Source organism: Mirounga leonina, unplaced genomic scaffold, assembly GCF_011800145.1.
Source record: "Mirounga leonina isolate KUSES-001 unplaced genomic scaffold, KU_Mleo_1.0 Mir_357, whole genome shotgun sequence".
Taxonomy (NCBI): Eukaryota; Metazoa; Chordata; class Mammalia; order Carnivora; family Phocidae; genus Mirounga; species Mirounga leonina.
Window position 1 is genome coordinate 8,574,701 of NW_023270702.1, and position 18,789 is coordinate 8,593,489.

The window sequence follows — 18,789 nt, forward strand, 5'->3', positions numbered from 1 at the left end:
GAACTTACTAGAAATTCAAACTTCTGGGACCTATAGAATCAGATCTTCTGAATGAGGAGCTGAGGGTGGGGCCCAGTAGGTGTTTTTATGCCAGAATCCAGTGATTCAACTGCACACTCATGTGAACTGACATAGACTAATTAGAATCCTACCAATCCTACCTTCTCAAAGAAGAAAAAAAAAAAAGAATCTAAAGCAAATCCATATTATTAAAATAATTAAGATATCCTAAAGACTGAAAGTTACTTGACAGATGGCTTGAATGTCACTTTCATAGAACTTACTGAAACTGAAGGTCTTAGCTGTCATCTATCCTAGAAATGAAACATATGGAATAAAATTCAGAGATAATCCTCAAATTTTGATCTTTTTTTTTTTTTTTTTTTCAGTTTACCCCACTATACCTTCTGGTGTTCCCTATATAAGTCACAGAAATGTTAGATTTCTATTATCCTGACTCCTACACTTAAGAAAAGTTGAAAGCGAACAAAAAAAGGTTTGTAAAGTTGTCAGCAAGGAGACTTGAAAGGATGTCTTGGAAACCTATAAGCCTGAGGCAAAAAAACCTAACATCACTATGGCTTATATGCCAAGAGGATACTACTGATCCAGTTTTAGTTACTTTTATTAGTAACTATTAGTTATTTTTTGTATACTGGTTACACGAACTCATTCTTGCTTTTATGATTTGAGCAGATGGCTGGTTTTGTAAGGTTAAGCCATGAGGAAAAACAGCAAACTAAAGGGGCTACTTCAATTATTGTAACAAGTCATTGTACAAGACCCGAATGAATATAGTGCAAGTAATATCTGTGAATTTGAGCAATGCAATAAAATATATGTGGAAGAATCTTACCTAATAGGTTTCATTCTACCCCAAAGTTACTGAAGTCAGTCTACTAAATAGTTGTTTTCATAGAGACCCTATTGTCTTCATTTTGTTAGATGTTATTCTTGTTTTGTACCAGGATAAAATAATATACATTTTGATTTCCTGATAATCTTGTACTTCTATAAATACTGACAGAAATACCACATTTTCATCTTAGGGAAAATCAGAAGAAAACAACTTTTTAATTAATATTATTAGTTTACAGGTTCACTGAAGGAAAGCCTGTTCCAGATGTGTTTAATTTGCTTTTGTCCTATTTCAATTCTGTCTTCCTTAGAGCTTCTTGGTGCCTGTTTCTCCACCTGTGAAATGAATACAGCCTTATCTGTTGCTGGAAGAAGTGTGTCAAAAGGTTTTAAAGACATAGACATTATTTGAAGGCAATATAGTTTTATTTAAAAATATCAGTGTTGTATTTCTTGCAGAGAGCTGCTGAAAACTAGTTTTGGGGTTTTCTTTTTGCTTGGTTTTTTTTTTTTATGAATTTATTCTACGGATAGGGAAAATACCATTCTCAAAATCTAAATACATGCCCTGTGGTACATGATTCAAGTGAAGATATCAGTAAGAACTCATGCTCAGCTTAATATATATATATACACACACACACACATACAGAAATCATTATAGATTGTACATGGCTTAATATACATACGTATTTCCTAGCTCTGTTTGCTGGGAGGGTCTAGCAGCAGTGACACCCCAAGAGCAATGAGCACATCCAGCACCCAGATACTGGTTTCTAAGTTCCACTAGAAACCATTCTTCAATAACAGGAACCGGTGCTCTTTGGAGAAGAGGCTGATTCTAGTGCTGGAAATATACAAGGCAAGCCCAGAGCAACATTCCTACTTTCTTGCCAGAAAGTATGGAAGTGCTCAAAAATCAAAAGGATGGGGGCACATTAAAGACACATAGGAACCAACCTGACATAACTCCCAATAGCCGAGCTGGAACAATTTGAGCAATAAAATAAATATTACCCAAAGTCTAAAAGAAATATTCATGAGTCCATACTAATATAAATAATTGAATAAACGGGAGGGGTGAGGAGACAAATCCTTCTTACAGAAAAATACCAAGTACTATATAAAGATACTCCCCCTTTCAGGAGGCAGAACAGAGTCTTGCGCACCCCCCACCTCCCACAGACTGACTTGGGGACTGGCTTCCAAAGAACAGAAGTATGGAAACGGAAAAACAGTAACTTCACAGTGGAGAAACCTGACAGACACTACCTTAACCAAGTATTCAGAGTTAACATATCAAGTTGATAACATTCAACTACTGATAGGATTTGCTGAAAAGAACCCTTCATCACCTCTGTGGTTTTCTTCCTTAAATATCCATAACCCCAGTCCAAATATGAGGGAAACATCAGACAAGCCCAAACTGAGGGGCATTCTACAATACACCTGACCAGTATGCCTCAAAACTGTCAAGATTTTGAAAAACAAGCCTGTGGAACCATCGCAGACCAGAGGCTTATCAGACATGATGACTAAATGCAATGTGGTATCCTAGATTGTATCCTGGAAAAGAAAAATGACATTAGTGGAAAAACCAGTACAATCCAAATGAAGTCTAGAGTTTAGTTAATAGCAATTACCAATGTTGGTTTCTTAACAAATGTTTTCACAGTTATGTAAAATGTTAACATTAAGGGTAAGGAGTATACAGCAAGTTTGTATTATCTTTGCAACTTTTATGTATATCTAAAATTATTCCAAGATAAAAATCTTAACATATAAAAACAGCTTCTACTGATCTTTGTATATAATTTATGACCATGAATTAAATATTTCATAGAATTCTGAGTCTGTCCTCTTGAGAAAGCCAATGCTGCCAAGAAAATCCATGAATCTAAGTTTAAAGTTACCTGGTCAAGTATTTCAATAGTAAATATTGGTAAAGATTAAATATGGATAATGGCTTATAAAATTTTAAAAAGTCTGAAAAGTATCAATTAAGGGTTCTAAACATTTAAGTTAGAGCCCAGTTTGCTCAATTAGTCACAGAGATACACTTGCCTTGTCTCATAGAGGACACATCTCTTAGCAGAAAAGCTCCATCATCTCAGTTTGGGAAGTTATTAGGTTTTTAGCAATGATATCTATTCAAAGTTAGGAATGTGGCCCTTTCTCCAGAACATATTTTTCTCTCTGCCCATTTCTGCCTGTACTGACTTAAAAAGAACCACTTCTGCAGCTGTCCTTCTCTGACATTCCAAGCAGTTTATCTTAGTAACTGTGGCTATAGGTTACCCACAAGCTCTCTATGGCTTGGGATCCTAGGCTAGGGAAAGCCAACAGCCAGTGGTAGGCAAAGAGCAGTAGAGGAATACAGCTGCGCTTTCCAAAGGGTGGAAAAGCTTTGAACACATATAGACATTTTCAGAGGCAGCGGAGGTCCTGGGATTTGCTTTCAAATATCTGCTAATAATTTTCAGGGTAAATAAGAAATCTACAAAACATAGTTCTTTGTATCTTGCTTTACCATCTCTTCTGACTCCACAGTTAAAGACTTTAAAAAAAAGTATCAAGAACAATATTTATTAAGACCACTATTAGGAAAAGATTACAGACTTTTAAAAATATAACTGAATCTACTATGAGGACCAAGTGCTAAAGAATAAACACCAAAGCATAGCAGCATATAATGTTCTAATGTGTATGTGAAATAACTTTTCATTTGTCTCATTAAATCCATCTTTTCTTCAATTTAGGCAAAGGTTATAGCAAAATATGATGTTTGTCATATGAATGGTTCATAAAATGCAAGTGGCTGTGCTTCTGATTTTTGTTCATGTCACCTTTAGACACATTACATAATAGCTAGATATCCTGGTTTTGCTCCCTAAGAGGCCACCAGCTGATGGTTCCAATTTTATAAGAAAAAGAAACATGGAAACTTTGTCCTTATAACTAGTTTTGTCATTAATAGAACTGCTCAATTGGCTACAGGAAAACAGCATGTTATGTGTTAATTAAAACAGAGAAAAAATAAAGTCAGAGCCTTCCAGGAATAAATGTATATTTAAATTTTTATAGTAAACATATACTTCTAAGTGAAGATTTTCCCATATTTCCAAATAAGATAATGTTCAACATACCTTGTAATCAATTTTACATTTGACTTCATTGTTTTGGTAAATACAGTTGTGAAAACGGAGTTACAGACTCCTCCTTTTAAAATATTCTCCCCTTAACATGCACCCCTTTCTGAGACTGGTCAAGACAATTTGGTACACTAAGGCAGCAACGTCCAGGAAGATCACCTCCCCCACTTTTTTCTTTAGTTTGAAGTTTTAATGTCAAAATAAAGTCTTAAAATAATCCTTTCACAAAAATAAGGCAGCTTTATGCTGTAAAAACAGTAGTTCCTTGTCAAAGGCTATAGTCTTCTGTCCTTATCTGCTGTCACCAACTGTCAGCATCATCTTTAAAGATCACTTTTTTCTTCATAGCGACACCTACATGCGGCTCCTTGGCTGTCCAGGTATGGTTTGCAGCCTAAATGTATAACACTGTCAAACAAGAGCTCCACTGTGGTTTCACAGGCTGCGAAGTAAGAAAGTGCTGTTACTGCTGGGCAACCGCAAAGCAGCGCTCTCCCTCCACATACATTACATGTTACAGCACAGTGTCAAGCACATCCTCGGTGGGCACTTAAACATCTGTTATGCCAACGTCCTCCCAAACCCTCAGAGGCCCGAAGCACATACATATAGACTTTCACTTGATCATGTATCTACTTTTTTGTTTGCCCGCAACTGTTCAACCCATTTTTTTTCTACTAGGCAAACAAGTCTCTCTCAATAACACTGATTAGTTCATCACTGTTACTTTTCCTTTTATCTGAAAAATGCCACTAATAAATATGCCTTAGAACACTCTTAATTTTGCATTTCAAGGAAAGATATTTAGGTGTAGAAAAAAATAAAGGTTAAAAACAGAGAAACCTCAAGACATTTAATTACGGCCAATGACTTCTGAGAACTGATCACACATCATTTAAGATGCTTAAGGTAAATGGACCCCAGTCTCTCTCTCTCTCTTTCTCAATATCCCAATTCGGCCTGGGAAGGGAGACCTAGGAATCAAGTGTTTTTTCTCTGGCAGGGCTTAAAATTTTTTTTAGGACTATAAAAAAGATAATGGATTTACTTATTCTAAGAAGCCTGGAGCATCCAGGTGAGATTATCTTCATACACTTCACTTCCAGAGACACAGCACAGAGTAGCTTTTAGTCATCCAAATACTTCCAGTTTCAAATACTCATGTTAGGGAAGAAACTCTTTGGGGCACCTGGGTGGCTCACTGTCTGCCTTCAGCTCAGGTCATGATCCCGGGGTCCTGGGATCGAGCCCTGCATCAGGCTCCCTGCTCGGCGGGAAGCCTGCTTCTCCCTCTCCCACTCCCCCTGCTTGTGTTCCCTCTCTCACTGTCTCTCTGTCAAATAAATAAATAACATCTTAAAAAAAAAAAAAGGAAGAAACTATTCATTGCAAAATCCTGACATTTTCAAACTTCTCCAAAAGGCTGTGTCATTAAGGAACACAACCACCACAGAAGTGTAAAGGCTATAATTATTCAATAGGGCATTGAAAGGAAATTGGCTTCATCATTTAGCCACATTAGTATGCCCTTAGATCAGAAGACAGGAAATACATCCATGTACGCTTCCGCTGTGCAACTAGTTTGCCTCAGCCGAAAGCATGCAAAGGATTCAAACACTGGGGGTTCAAGCTGCACCTGGAGCAGAGACTTCTTCCTTGACAGTTATTACTAGGAATTCAGAATCAGACCTATGACATTGTTTGGGGAATACTGCAGTAGACAGAACACAAGTTTTAAAATCGAAAGTATGCAACTTAGGAAGAGTTACTTCTTTGAACCTCCTTTTCCTTTCTTGAAAAATAAGTATAGCACTACCTACTTCTTTGGGTTTTTGTGAACATTGAGGAAAACATATCTAAAATATCTAGCATGGTACCTTATGAAAAATGATTAAAAATGTGTAGTTTCCTTTCTTGCACCTTCTCTTCCGATTTCGATGTATGATAAATACTTCAGCTTGACAGTGAAAAGATTTTGTAACTTCTAGTATTTGTACAGTGATTTGTATTTCCACAAATATCTTATTGTATCTTTATGACAACTCTATGAGATAGGTAGGTAGTATTTTATAAATGAGAACACTGATGCACCTTTACCCTTTGCTGACTTTGTTTCGTATCCCCTCACTCTGAGTATGACTGTATCCTGATTCCTATGAGTCCTCCTAGCAAACCTGGGGGTTGTTTTGGGGACCATCCTGACACAGATACATATGAAGAGACAGTTAAAGCTCAAATCTTCTAGAACTTCCCACTCTAAATCCTGTGTTATACTTTTAAAATCACGGGATCCGGGGTTTCAAACTTTAGGTTCTGGATAATTAGAGATAGACTACAGGGCACAAGATCTTGGATAAATTCTTCTCTGCCTCGCATACCCTCTTCCCAAGGTTTCCTAACAGTTTTTGATACCATCTTCCCAAGGTTTCCTAACACTTTTTGCTTCTATGACTATAAAGTTTTTTTCTACTAGGCAAAACTGTTTTTTGAACAGTTGCGGGCAACTCATCTCATTTGGAGATGACAAAGTCAATGACTCCTCCTCTCAAAAAATTGAAGGGGCTGTGTCACAATAGATAGAGTAATACACAGCGAAAGATTTCTAGTGGTAAATCCTGTACTGAAACATAAAGCAGTCAAGCAATAAAACTTGACAAACTGCTCTCATCTCCATCCCGCTGGATCATCCTTACCCTGAACATGCTGAGCCAGTCCTAGTGTCTTCTGCACATCCCGGCAGATCTTAGAGAGGCAGTACTGGAACTCCTCATCGCAGTCATTCTTGCTTTTGCCACAGGTCTCATAGCACCTGTCGTGTTGGTTGCAGCACTTTGTCAGGGAAGGGATGCCAATATTAAGCTGAAAGAAGCATTTGGATGGATTATAGTTGATGAAATTCAAAACTCCTCTGCTGAAGTACTGCATTCAAGTAGACTTAGAAATCAAGGACGATACTGTGTAATTTCCCAAATCCGTTTCTTTCTACAAATGTTTTCCACGTTATTTATACATCTGCCCATCACTCACCCGCATGCACCCATGTTCTCTCCCTCTCAGCCATGCCTCAAAACTCCCTATTTTGCAATATTCAGTTATCTGCTGGTAACAAATGTAACTTCCAATTGTCCAAAACACAAAACATAGTTTCAAAAACACAAAGGTCAGGCTAAGAGCAAAGATTGATTTTTGGACATTCCGAGGTATTTTGTACCTCTCCCCCTATAAAATGTACTTTATATGAAATATCACTGAAAACTTAAAAGTTTTAAGCTCCTACAACTTACAGTTTATATTACTGTGGTTCAATCTTTAAGTATCCATTCCCTAAAAATACTGTTCCTTCAAATCTATAACTTATCTTTAACTGTTTTAAATAACATCATATTGCAAAACCCGTGTCTAGGAATCACTCATAAACACCTTTTTCCCGCAACAGTTGGCTCAGATTCAGCCTCGCCTACAAAAAAAAAACACAGCTATCTTCCTTAGCTTTGCTTTAATATAGAAAATATTATGTTTTATCTATACTTTTTCATCTAAGTAGCATTACTTCTATACTCCAAACTTTTACACCATGTTTGCAACATGAGGAAACATCTTTTCAATAGTATTAACATCTACAAGATTAAAAAATAAAACATGAATTTTATTCCATTTAGTTTTGTTAGGACTTATTAAATGTGGTTTAGCTATAAAAGAATATAATAAACCTAATTAACATTATAAGCAAAATTATTTGTGACTCTGAGAACACACTGACAATCTTGAATTATTAAGAGTACTACATAGTTGGGGCACCTGAGTGGCTCAGTTAGCTGAGCACGCGGCTCTTGATTTTGGCCCAGGTCATGATCCCAGGGTTGAGCTGCTGGCTGGGCTCCACACTCAGCAGGGAGTCTGCTTGAGATTCTCTCTTTCCCTCTCTCTCTGCCCCTCCCCACCCCTGCTTGTGCATGCTTTCTCTAATAAATAAATAAATCTTAAAAAAAGAGTACTACATAGCCTACTAATCATAAAACTTCTCAAATAAGAAAATAATAATATTTACGTGAACACCAAACAGTGGAGAGCCACATCCATTCGGCGGGGAGGGTTTATAACCATAACGCGGGAAGGGCTTAGATCCTATAAAATATAAATGGTATCATAATTAATTTTCAAATATAAAAAACACGCAAAAAGGTCTATGAGGTACTACTAGACTAGTCTTGGAAATATTTAATATTTGGGTACTGACATAAGTGAATGTCATTATTCTAAGCCTATACCATACAAAACATATAAAAGCTTATTCTGGACCTTCAGGAGATTTCAGAGGTTATATGCCAGACTGGGTCCATATGTATGAAAGATAAATCCACCCTCTTTCCCTGTACATTCTAACACTCACATTTTTTGGTTAAAAACTTATAGGGCAAATCAAAAGGAATGAGATTTTGCCATTTGCAACAATGTGGATGGAACTGGAGGGTGTTATACTGAGCGAAATAAGTCAATCAGAGAAAAACATGTATCATATGATCTCACTGATATGAGGAATTCTTAATCTCAGGAAACAAACTGAGGGTTGCTGGAGTGGGGGGTGGGGTGGGAGGGATGGGATGGCTGGGTGACAGACACTGGGGAGGGTATGTGCTATGGTGAGCGCTGTGAATTGTGCGAGACTGGTGAATCACAGATCTGTACCTCTGAAATAAATAATACCTTATACGTTAAGAAAAAAAAAAAGAAGATAGCAAGAGGGGAAGAATGAAGGGGGGAAATCGGAGGGGGAGATGAACCATGAGAGACGATGGACTCTGAGAAACAAACTGAGGGTTCTAGAGGGGAGGGGAGTGGGGGGGGATGGGTTAGCTTGGTGATGGGTATTGAAGAGGGCACGTTCTGCATGGAGCACTGGGTGTTATGCACAAACAATGAATCATGGAACACTACATCAAAAACTAATGATGTAGGGCGCCTGGGTGGCTCAGTTGGTTAAGCGACTGCCTTCGGCTCAGGTCATGATCCTGGAGTCCCTGGATCCAGTCCCGCATCGGGCTCCCTGCTCGGCAGGGAGTCTGCTTCTCCCTCTGACCCTCCCCCCCTCTCATGTGTTCTCTTTCATTCTCTCTCTCTAATAAATAAATAAAATCTTAAAAAAAAAAACTAATGATGTAATGTATGGTGATTAACATAACAATAAAAAATTAAAAAAAAAAAAACCCCAAAACTTATAGGGCAAGAACTGTATCTTCCCAGTCTTCAGCCAATACTCCACTTCACACAAACCTCAATAACCATTAACTAACCAGTCTACTCATAGAGCTTAAAGCTAAGGAAGATAAGGTCATCCAACAAACATTTAATTGCCTCAGTGCCATTATAAGACATTACAGGACCACACATTCTAGCCTGGACTCCAACCAACCATTTCACAAATACATTTCTTTGCCAGCTAAGGAAAAAGGTCAGGAATAAAGATAGCTTGGTGAACCATCTTACTCCAGCTCTATTCTCCCTAACAGCACCAATGGTTCAGTAACCAGGAGAAAGATGACATTATCACAGCAATCTTAACTGCTGCAAAGTACTTCAAAAATATCTCTCCTCATGAGATATACAAATTACTTCAAGATACCAGTCACCTACTTTCTCTTGAATGATTCCCACAATCCTCCTACAGTATCAACAAATAGCCTATTCCATTGTGGAATGGCACTAACTGTTAAATTCTTTCTTGTTTTCTTATGAGGAATCCTCTACCCCTAGGGAACACAAAACAAGCCAATTACTATTTTACATGATAAACCCTCCAACATTTCGGACTACCATTTATCTTCAATTCTAAAAGCAAAACATCCCCTGTTATTCCAAGTATCTCCCCATAGTTCCTTAGGAAAAACACAAAGTATCTACCAACTTTCAGTCAACTAATATTTATTACTAGAAGACTTAAATAAAGATAAGTTTACCCTCCAAAAGTAAAGTGAGGGGGAAGAAAAGCAACCCTTCCAGTATTCAACCATCAAAATAAGTAACCCACTCAAAGTAAGGATCTAAAAATAGTTTAAGTGAGTTGCTAAGACTCACATGCTCGGCTGAAGTGATGAACTAGAGCCTAAAGAAAGTATAACTTCCTGACGCTTTAGCCGGCTCCACCCAGTCTGAAGAACAGTATGTACGAAGAGAATGGTTATGATGGATTAAGGAATGAGGAGGCCAATGACAGAAGTTGGGTTTTCTTTCTCTAGCACTGTCCAAGAAGGATGGTTGTTTCTGGGCCCTTGGAAAATGAAGGTACATACCTCAAGCTATCACGGATGAGTCACTGTGATCCTTCAATTCCTGCTTTGGGTCCTTCATTCTTAAGAAAACTGTTTATGATTTGGCTTTCCACTTAAAAGGGCCCACAGAGGGAGGATATACTAACTTCCTGGATATCTAAGGGGCACCTCAGACTTAAGAGGTACCTCCTGATATTCATCCCCAAATCTGCTCCATCCATAGTTCTGTCTTCTCAGATAAAAGCAACTCCAACATTCCCGGTGCTCAGGAAAAAACCTTAGCCATCTTTAATACTCTCATTTTCTTATATCCCACATCCATTTCCACAGCATGTCCAGTTGATTCTACCTTCAAAATATTCAGGATCTAATCACTTCTTCCCACCTCCACTGCTACCACCCTGCTCCAAGCCACCGTGGATTATTGCCATAACCTCCTAATGTCTCCCTACTTCGCTTTCCCCACTCCACAGCAACCCCACACACCACCTCCAGCCATTGTCTATTCTCAACACCAAACCTGAGTGATCCTATAAAAGGATCCTATAGAAGGTGTGTGTTAGATCGGGGCGCTTGGGTGGCTCAGTCAGTTAAGCATCTGCCTTCGGCTCAGGTCATGATCCTGGAGTCCTGGGATCGAGCCCCACATCGGGCTCCCTGCTCTGCGGGAAGCCTGCTTCTCCCTCTCCCACTCCCCCTGCTTGTGTTCCCTCTCTCGCTGTGTCTCTCTCTGTCAAATAAATAAAATCTTTAAAAAAAAAAAAATGTTAGATCAAGTTTTTCTTCTGCCAAAACCCCTCCAATGGCTTCGCATCTTATTCAGAATAAAAGTCAACAATTTTCCAACGCCTATAAACTCTATATAATCTGCACCCCCACACAACACACTATGACTTCTCTGACCTCATCTCCTTACTGTCCTCTCACCTCTCTTCCTTTCTTTCTCACTTCATTCCATCACATCTGACCTCTTCGTTGTTCCACAGACACTCCAAGTCTGCTCCTGGCTTAGAGCCACTGAACCTGCTGTTCTTCTATGTGGATGCTCTCACTCCTGGTATCTACATAGTAATTCCTTCACTTTCTCGGCAACGCCTTCTCTGACCATACCATTTGTAGCACGCATAACCTTCAAACATTATATTATTAACCTACTTACTTTGTCTCTGTCTCCCCATACTAAAATACAAATTCCATGAAGGCAGGAATTTGTGTTTCATACCTTCAAAGCCTCCAACAGTGCCCGGCATATGGTTAGGTTCTCAATAAATATTTGTTGATGAATGAATGAATGAATGAATGAATGAATGAGCAGGTGACTTGGAAGGCAATTCCCTGTGGCAGTTCTAATACTCATGGTACTGCTGCCTATCCTTCAGTGTCCTTTGAGTTTGGTGAGCATTAATCAACCTCCAAAGACTGATCACTTCTAGTTTGTCACATCTCTTTAAAATGTGCCATCCCAAACTGAACACCTATAGGTGTGATGGGCCTATTTTGAAGTAGATAAAGTACTTGTATTAATAGAACCTAAGATGGTTAGCATATATTTTAGCTGTGTCTCAGTTCTAAGATACATCAGACAGTAGGAAAAAACCATCAGTTCTTTCTAAAATAAACTCTACTGCTAGAGACTCAGCACTTCTACAGTTTATATTTTGAGCCTGAATATTAGATTGTAAAATTCTTCCTTGTTAGTTTTAGCTCATCATTCAAGACTGTTCAGCACAGTTTAAATTTAGAGCTATTTACCCAGTATTAGTGTTGCTCCCAGACATTCACAAACTTGAGACACAGATATTAACGAAGGCAGAGGTCCACAACACCCTGCCATAGATAAGCCCTCTCTATAAGCAGCCATGAAGTCATCAACCCAACCTTTTGGGTAGACCAATCAGTTGTGACTTCATTTAAATCAAGTTTTATCCAGCTTACATTTCTCATGGGAGTGTCATGAAAAAGTAGCCATCTGATTTGTGGTTTTCTTTGTCCTACCATGCTAGAAATCTCTTCACTGAATGGGAGGGAAGCTGGATCAGCATGATATTCTTGGGGAAGCCATTCTAGTTCCTGGAAGCTTCATCATGATGCTCTCTCGTCAGGGGTTTTTAACAATCAACCGTTTAAAATGTTTAGAAACTCATCTAGCAATAGCCATTAAGCAATGGGTTGAATTTTTAATCTGAAAAAAGTACAATAAATAAGCCAAAGAATATTCAAAAAGTCTGGAAACAGGAAAAGTAGTGTACTTACTAAACATATTTTTCAGGTTAACGACTGGACTTACTGCTATCAATTCAGAAGTATATCACTTAAAAAGTATCTAAAGGTTGAAGCAACACATATTGGGCACATTACTTGAGAATGTAACTAACATACTATTTATCTTGTTTCCAACTTTTTGGATACCCTGTATATTCCCCATCTGCCAGTCTCCAGATTTCTGGTACCGATCCCTTTTCCGTGAGAATCAAAGAGTACCTCCCTCAGACAACTGATATGGGCCTAGAGTTTTAAAGGCATGTGGGTTTCTAATATCAAGTGTCTACTTTTTTTTTTACTGGGAAGATATTTCCCTCAATGTTTTAATATTTATAGTACAGGAGCAGTTCTATTTTTCCTTCCCTTTGTATTTTATATAAATCTATGGATTCTTCCAATTTTGAGTCTATACAACACTTTTTAACATTTTGATGTATGTAATGACAATGATACATAGGTATGTACATATATATGTACTAATATACATATTTTCTCATTTTGTAAAAGATAATTACCTTTGAGTGGGAAAATGATCAGAAGCAAGTGAAGTCAGGGAGAAAAACCAAAACAAATCAAAGCCTGCCTGCTACAGGAGAATGGAGAGGAACAGAGATGGTACAGAAGCAAATGTGTCAGCAAAACTGAAAATGGAGGCGGGAGGATGGGGGAGGCAGTTGTTTCAAACAGAGCCAGTGTCTAAAACTGCTCTCAGGAGGGAAGCTGATAAAATGCACTGAGAACCAAGACCTACTGCACATGAACTACTGAATAATAATACCATAAAATAAATGCTGATAAAACTGACTCCCCAGCATAAGTGGCAAAGGGGGCACGTGACTGGTTTTTGTTTGGCTTTTGAAGGAATGTACTAATGTCACTTCATCAGAGAGGCCTTCCCCGCTCACTCCATCTAAGACAGTGCCCCTTCCCTTCCATAACCATTCCATATACCCTTGGTTGGTTTTATTCTTCTTTCTAACATTCATTGACCAAATTAACATAATAGCCAATTTCTTCTTTTCTGTTTGTTTTTTTCTTATTATTATGTTCAATTAGCCAGCATATAGTAAATCATCAGTTCTTGATGTAGTGTTCAGTGATTCATTAGTTGCGTATAACACCCAGTGCTCACTACCAAACATGGCCTCCTTAATGCCCATCCTCCCACCCCCCCATAATTAGTCAGTTTCTATGAGGACAGGAACTTTGTCTTGCTCACCTGGAAGATGCCTGGCACATAGTAGGCACCTGTGAAATTACTGGAGAAAAAAAAGGGGAAATTCCTTCCTGAAATTAAAATATTCTTTATCTACAGCAAACAAACCAAAAACCAAAAACCAAAAAACCAACCCCCCAAGCCCCCAAAAAACTGGGAAATAACAGATTTCCCAAAACATTTTAAAGTGTTTTGAAGTTCTAAATTCAGCTTTAAATTGAAATTACTATTTCTGAGCAAGACAAGTTACATAGAAAGTTGTTTATTAAAGAGTAAGTTGCTATACACTTCAAAAATTATAAATACGTTAGTATCATTTTAAATGTTGTTATAAATGGTGTTGTAAGCTGCTAAACATTAAAAAATTTAGCATTTCTACTGAGTGCCAATTTTTGCAAAGTGCTATAAACTGAACTGTGTCCCCCCCCCAAATTCCTATGTTGAAGCCCTAACTCCCAATGCATTTGCTGATTGGGCCTTTGGGAGATAATTAGGTTTAGATAAGGTCATGAGAGTAGGGCAAGGAAGAGACACCAGAGAACTTGCTTCTCCCACCCCCAACCATGTAAGAAAACAGTAAGAAGGCAGTTAGTTGTCTGCAAGCCAGGAAAAGAACCTTCACTATAGAACAGTGTTGGCCAAACTTTGATCTTGGACTTTCCAGCCTCCAAAACTCTAAGAAATAAATTCCTGTTGTTTAAATCACCCAGTCTATGGTATTTTGTTACAGGAGTCTGAACAGACAAATACACAAAACAAGCAAAAACGGAGTAACAGAAGAAGCAATATCAAAGTCAAACCAAAATCCATGATGTATCAGAGTCACTACCCCCTAAAATTTGTAAGCAAATACAGAAAGCTAAGAAAAAAAATGAGAAGAATTTAAAAAACAAACCAAATCCACTGGGTACAACTACATGGAAATACTATTCATTGATTCTACTTTTTGACTTAGGCAAATGCTCCTCTCTTGATGCTTTATCATCTGTATGGACAGATAAAATCTAAAGATTTGCCTGGACTGAGATAATGATAGATCTTTTCTACATATTTTTTTTTTTAATTTGATGTAAATACTTCCCAACAGACCAATTTCTTTCACATGAATGACACTGAAGCAGATGGGAAACAGAAAGGGAAGGCTGTTGGGTTAAAGATCTTAGCACTGTGCTTTATAGGAAATGCAGTGTAGAATTCAAAACTGCTTTCCTAAACACTTGAGATTTTAATTCATGATTTAATATTTGGAGGGCCCTTGTGCTACTTTACTTTTCTAGTCCATTCACTCTCCTAATTTCCTCAAATCTCCAACACTTCCATTCCCATCTTCGCATTCAGCTGATGACCTTGATTCCTACTTCACTGAGAAAACTGAAGTGATGGGAAGAGAACTCGGACATCTAACCACCTAATCAGCTTCTGTGCCCACATCCTCTACCTCTGTTCCTATTAATAGGGATAGGCCATCCGTGCTCTTGGCCAATCTATTTATGCACTGGAACCCACTCCTCTCACTTACCTAAGGACCTGACTCCAATAATTCTCCTTCATTTCTCCCTCAACAGTGTTTTCATTCTCTACTGACTCGTTCTCAAAAGCATACAAATATGTTATTATTTTTCCTAGTGACTTTTTTCCATGGTCTGCCCTATAGCAGTTAATGGCAACCCCATCCTTCCATTCATTCAGGCCAAAAACTTTGGAATCATTTTTTTACCCTACCCACACCTTCCTTCCAAGCTATCAGCAAATCCTTCAGGCTCTTGCCTCAAAATATATCCCCAAATCCAACCACTTCTCATGACCTTTCTTGCTATGAACCTGGACAAAACCACCACCATCTTTGAATTCCTGCACCTGTCACTCTGCCTCCATTCTTGCTTTCCCACCTCCCTGGACTCTTTTTATCCTTTGCACAACAGCCAAAGGGATCCTGTTAAAACATAAATCACTGAATGAGCTACTTATTCATAATTCTAAAGCATTTTACAAGCCAATTTTGTTTTCTATTTTTCAAAAGAAATCAGAAAGTTTTCTTTCTCAAATTTTCTTTGCTGTCAGGGAAAAAAAAAAATAGAAAAAAATAGCAACCATCTAATTTGTTCCCCTAAGTAACTTTACTTCAATCTCAGTAAAGTGTTGTTCTCACCAGAGGGAGGATAGCCAGAAGGGAGCAAGTCTCCATAAAGCCAATCCTTTTGATAAAACAAAAATAACTGAATGCAACAAGTGAGTGCCCTTTAATCTGATCACTCTCTCCCTACTACCAAGTCTTTTTTTAAGCTCCCTTTACCTCTTTATTGCAACTATTAAACACTCCTTAATTGCCATGCTCCTCTAGCTTTGGGATTTGTCTGTTTCTGTTTGGTTCTGATTTGATCACTTGCATTCCAAAATCTGGGAAAGGTTGAAACAGTGTTCCAGGGAGACTTCTCAAGTAATAGCAATTAAAGAACAATTTTCATTATGTTGGAATTATCAACATGGTGACTTGGAACCACAGTCCTATGAGAAGACAGTATTTACTAAGACACAAAAGGATGTTCACTGAAGCATACCATTTCCTAAATTCTCAAGTTCATTTATGTTTTTTTATGCTGGAGATCTTGCTTCAGACTCCACAAGGTAAATTTAGTGAGGCTTGCTGAAGATAAAAAGGGTTAAGTAAAACAAAAGATTAAAGTCATCTTTATAATAGGAACAGTATCCATTCAACTTCAGAGCTATTTTAAATGTAAATAAACTCTAGAACCCCTGACTCATCACAAGTTAATGAAGACTGCTCCTTCTAAGCCTTTCCTATCTCAGTAAATGGCAACCACATCCTTCCTTTGGCTCAGGCCAAAATCTTCGGAGTCATCCTTGACTGGCCTTTCTCCTCAGGTCCTTCACACTGGCCATTCCCTCTGCCTGGAGGGTTTTATCCCCAGATCATCACAGTGTCACCTTCAGCATTTTCAGATTTCTTCTCAAATGCTGTCTTATCAGTGAGACCTTCCCTGAAAACCTATTTAAAATGAGTAAACTGCCTCCCAACACTGCCACTGCTGTTTTTACTATTGTTCTCAAAACACTGGCAAACTTCAGACCTACATATACTGCATATCTGGCTTATGTTACTTGTTTTTTAGTTTACTGTCTCTCCCCACCAAAATGTAAGCTCCATGGACAGGAATTTTGTCTGTTTTGTTTACTGCTGAATCTCCAAAATGAATGGGGATGACCAAGTAAAATTATGACATCTGCCTCAGGAAAGGCAACCATTTAATTTTCAAATAATTCACTTATTCCTCATAACAACATCCTTCCCGATTGCATACTGGTGGTAACATTTAGACATAAATTTAGGAAGGAAACATTTTGCACTTCACAGCATACGAGATATGGCTCATTCTTTACCTCCATTAACATAAAACTAGAAATTATTTTGAGAATTACAGGCAGCAAGTGGCATCCCAGTTTTACATGACATAGATTTCTTTTAAATTCACCTCCATGCAATCTGGTTTTACCATTAGTCACTGAGTTCCCTATTACTATTTAGTGCCAAGCACTAAATGAACTAGGCCCCAACTTCGTCTACTCTTACTGGAAACATGACCTCCCAATCAAAATCTTAAAATTTTTAATTTCCAAAGAGAAGCCTGAGTACTTTACCTGAGCTGCTACAATATTTAAACATTCAAAAAAAGCAAGTGCTTGAAAAGAAAGATCTCTGCTAAGACCTTGGGTTTATTATTACCAACGATGGCACCAAACAAGTTCTCAGATTCAAAAAGAATTAAAAGTTAAAAAATATGAAAAGTAAATTAAAACAATTATAGTAGTATTAACCAAGGAAAGAAAATTTCTATCAAGTGATAGACAATTTCTAGAAGAATTATCAGAACTCTTTCTCAACAATAGGGTACACCAGAAGTCTGTACAAAGGTCGCAATTCATTTTCTGTGGCCCTGCAGGGAAAAAAAAAAATTAAAAGCAATTCTTGAGAAAGGTAAAACGTCGTGATGACAATTCTCGGTAGATTCTGCATGTTCGGCTGACTAACGGTGCTAAAATATAGCGCTAAAGTCGGTCTGTTCCACTCCATTCCCATGATGCGTACGTCACAAAGTTCTGAGGCAACTTGGTGCAAGAGCAAAAGGAAAAGAAAGAGAAAAAGAAAACGTAGTGATTCAAAAGCAATGAAAACAGAACGGGGAGTGCACCTCAGGTGACCTCTCACAGGCTAACAATAGCGGTGCGAACTTCTAACCTGATTGCTCAACCACAAGAACGGTAGGACCCTAGCAGTGCTTAAGTCTTTCCACGCCTAGAGGACACGTCAAGGTCTGCCTTGCATCCCACACCTCCACAACACCCGGAAAGCGAGGGCCTCGCAGGACCTGGGCTCCCTCTCACCGTCATTGCACTTATACTGGCAGAGCCCATCCTCGCCTCCCAGGAGGTCCAAGGCGGCGTTCAGGTACGTGTCTATCTTGTGAACGCCGTTCCGGATGGTCTTCAGGGTGGCCCGCCAGTCCGTGGTCTGGGCCTGCTCCTGGCACCTGAGAGCGGCGGGCAGGACGAGGAGGACGACGAGGGCGAACGCGGGCCGCGGGAGCAGGGCCATCCGCGCAGCACCGGGCCGTGCCCCCACGGAGCCCACGGGGTGCCCTAGGCAGCGGCGCCAGCCCCGGGCTCGGCGTCCCCAGCTCCGGGCTCGGCGTCCCCAGCCGGCTCCATGCCCACGCCTCCTTCCGAGGTGGGAGGCGGGCCCTCACCGCCTTTACTCAGCTCTGGCCGGGGGGCGGCGCCGTCGCGAAGACGCGCGGCGTGGCGCACGCGCTGGCCTGCGCCCGCGGCCCCTACTGTGCGCCTGCGCGCAGGCGTGGTGCGTCAGAGGCCGGCGAAGTGGGAGCGAGGCGCAGGAGTGGTGAGCTGCAGTGCAAACAGTGCCCGCGGCGCGCCTCCGCCCTGCCTGAGGGCGCGCCGCTGCCTGAGGGGGCAGCCAAGGGACGAGCCCCACCGACCTGTCAGGGTTCAGCCCAGCAGT

At 39.4% G+C, this 18,789-nt stretch overlaps 1 protein-coding gene across 1 annotated transcript; it reads right to left on the reverse strand.

The window, feature by feature from the left end:
* Positions 1-1,359: 1,359 nt before the first annotated feature.
* Positions 1,360-18,533, reverse strand: PLA2G12A (phospholipase A2 group XIIA). The gene is made up of 4 exons (XM_035030268.1): positions 18,156-18,533; positions 8,059-8,135; positions 6,704-6,869; positions 1,360-4,452 (listed from the first exon to the last, which is right to left on the reverse strand). Exons 1-4 carry the CDS (start codon positions 18,364-18,366, stop codon positions 4,334-4,336), a joined length of 573 nt encoding a protein of 190 aa, XP_034886159.1. The 5' UTR covers positions 18,367-18,533; the 3' UTR covers positions 1,360-4,333.
* Positions 18,534-18,789: the final 256 nt, after the last annotated feature.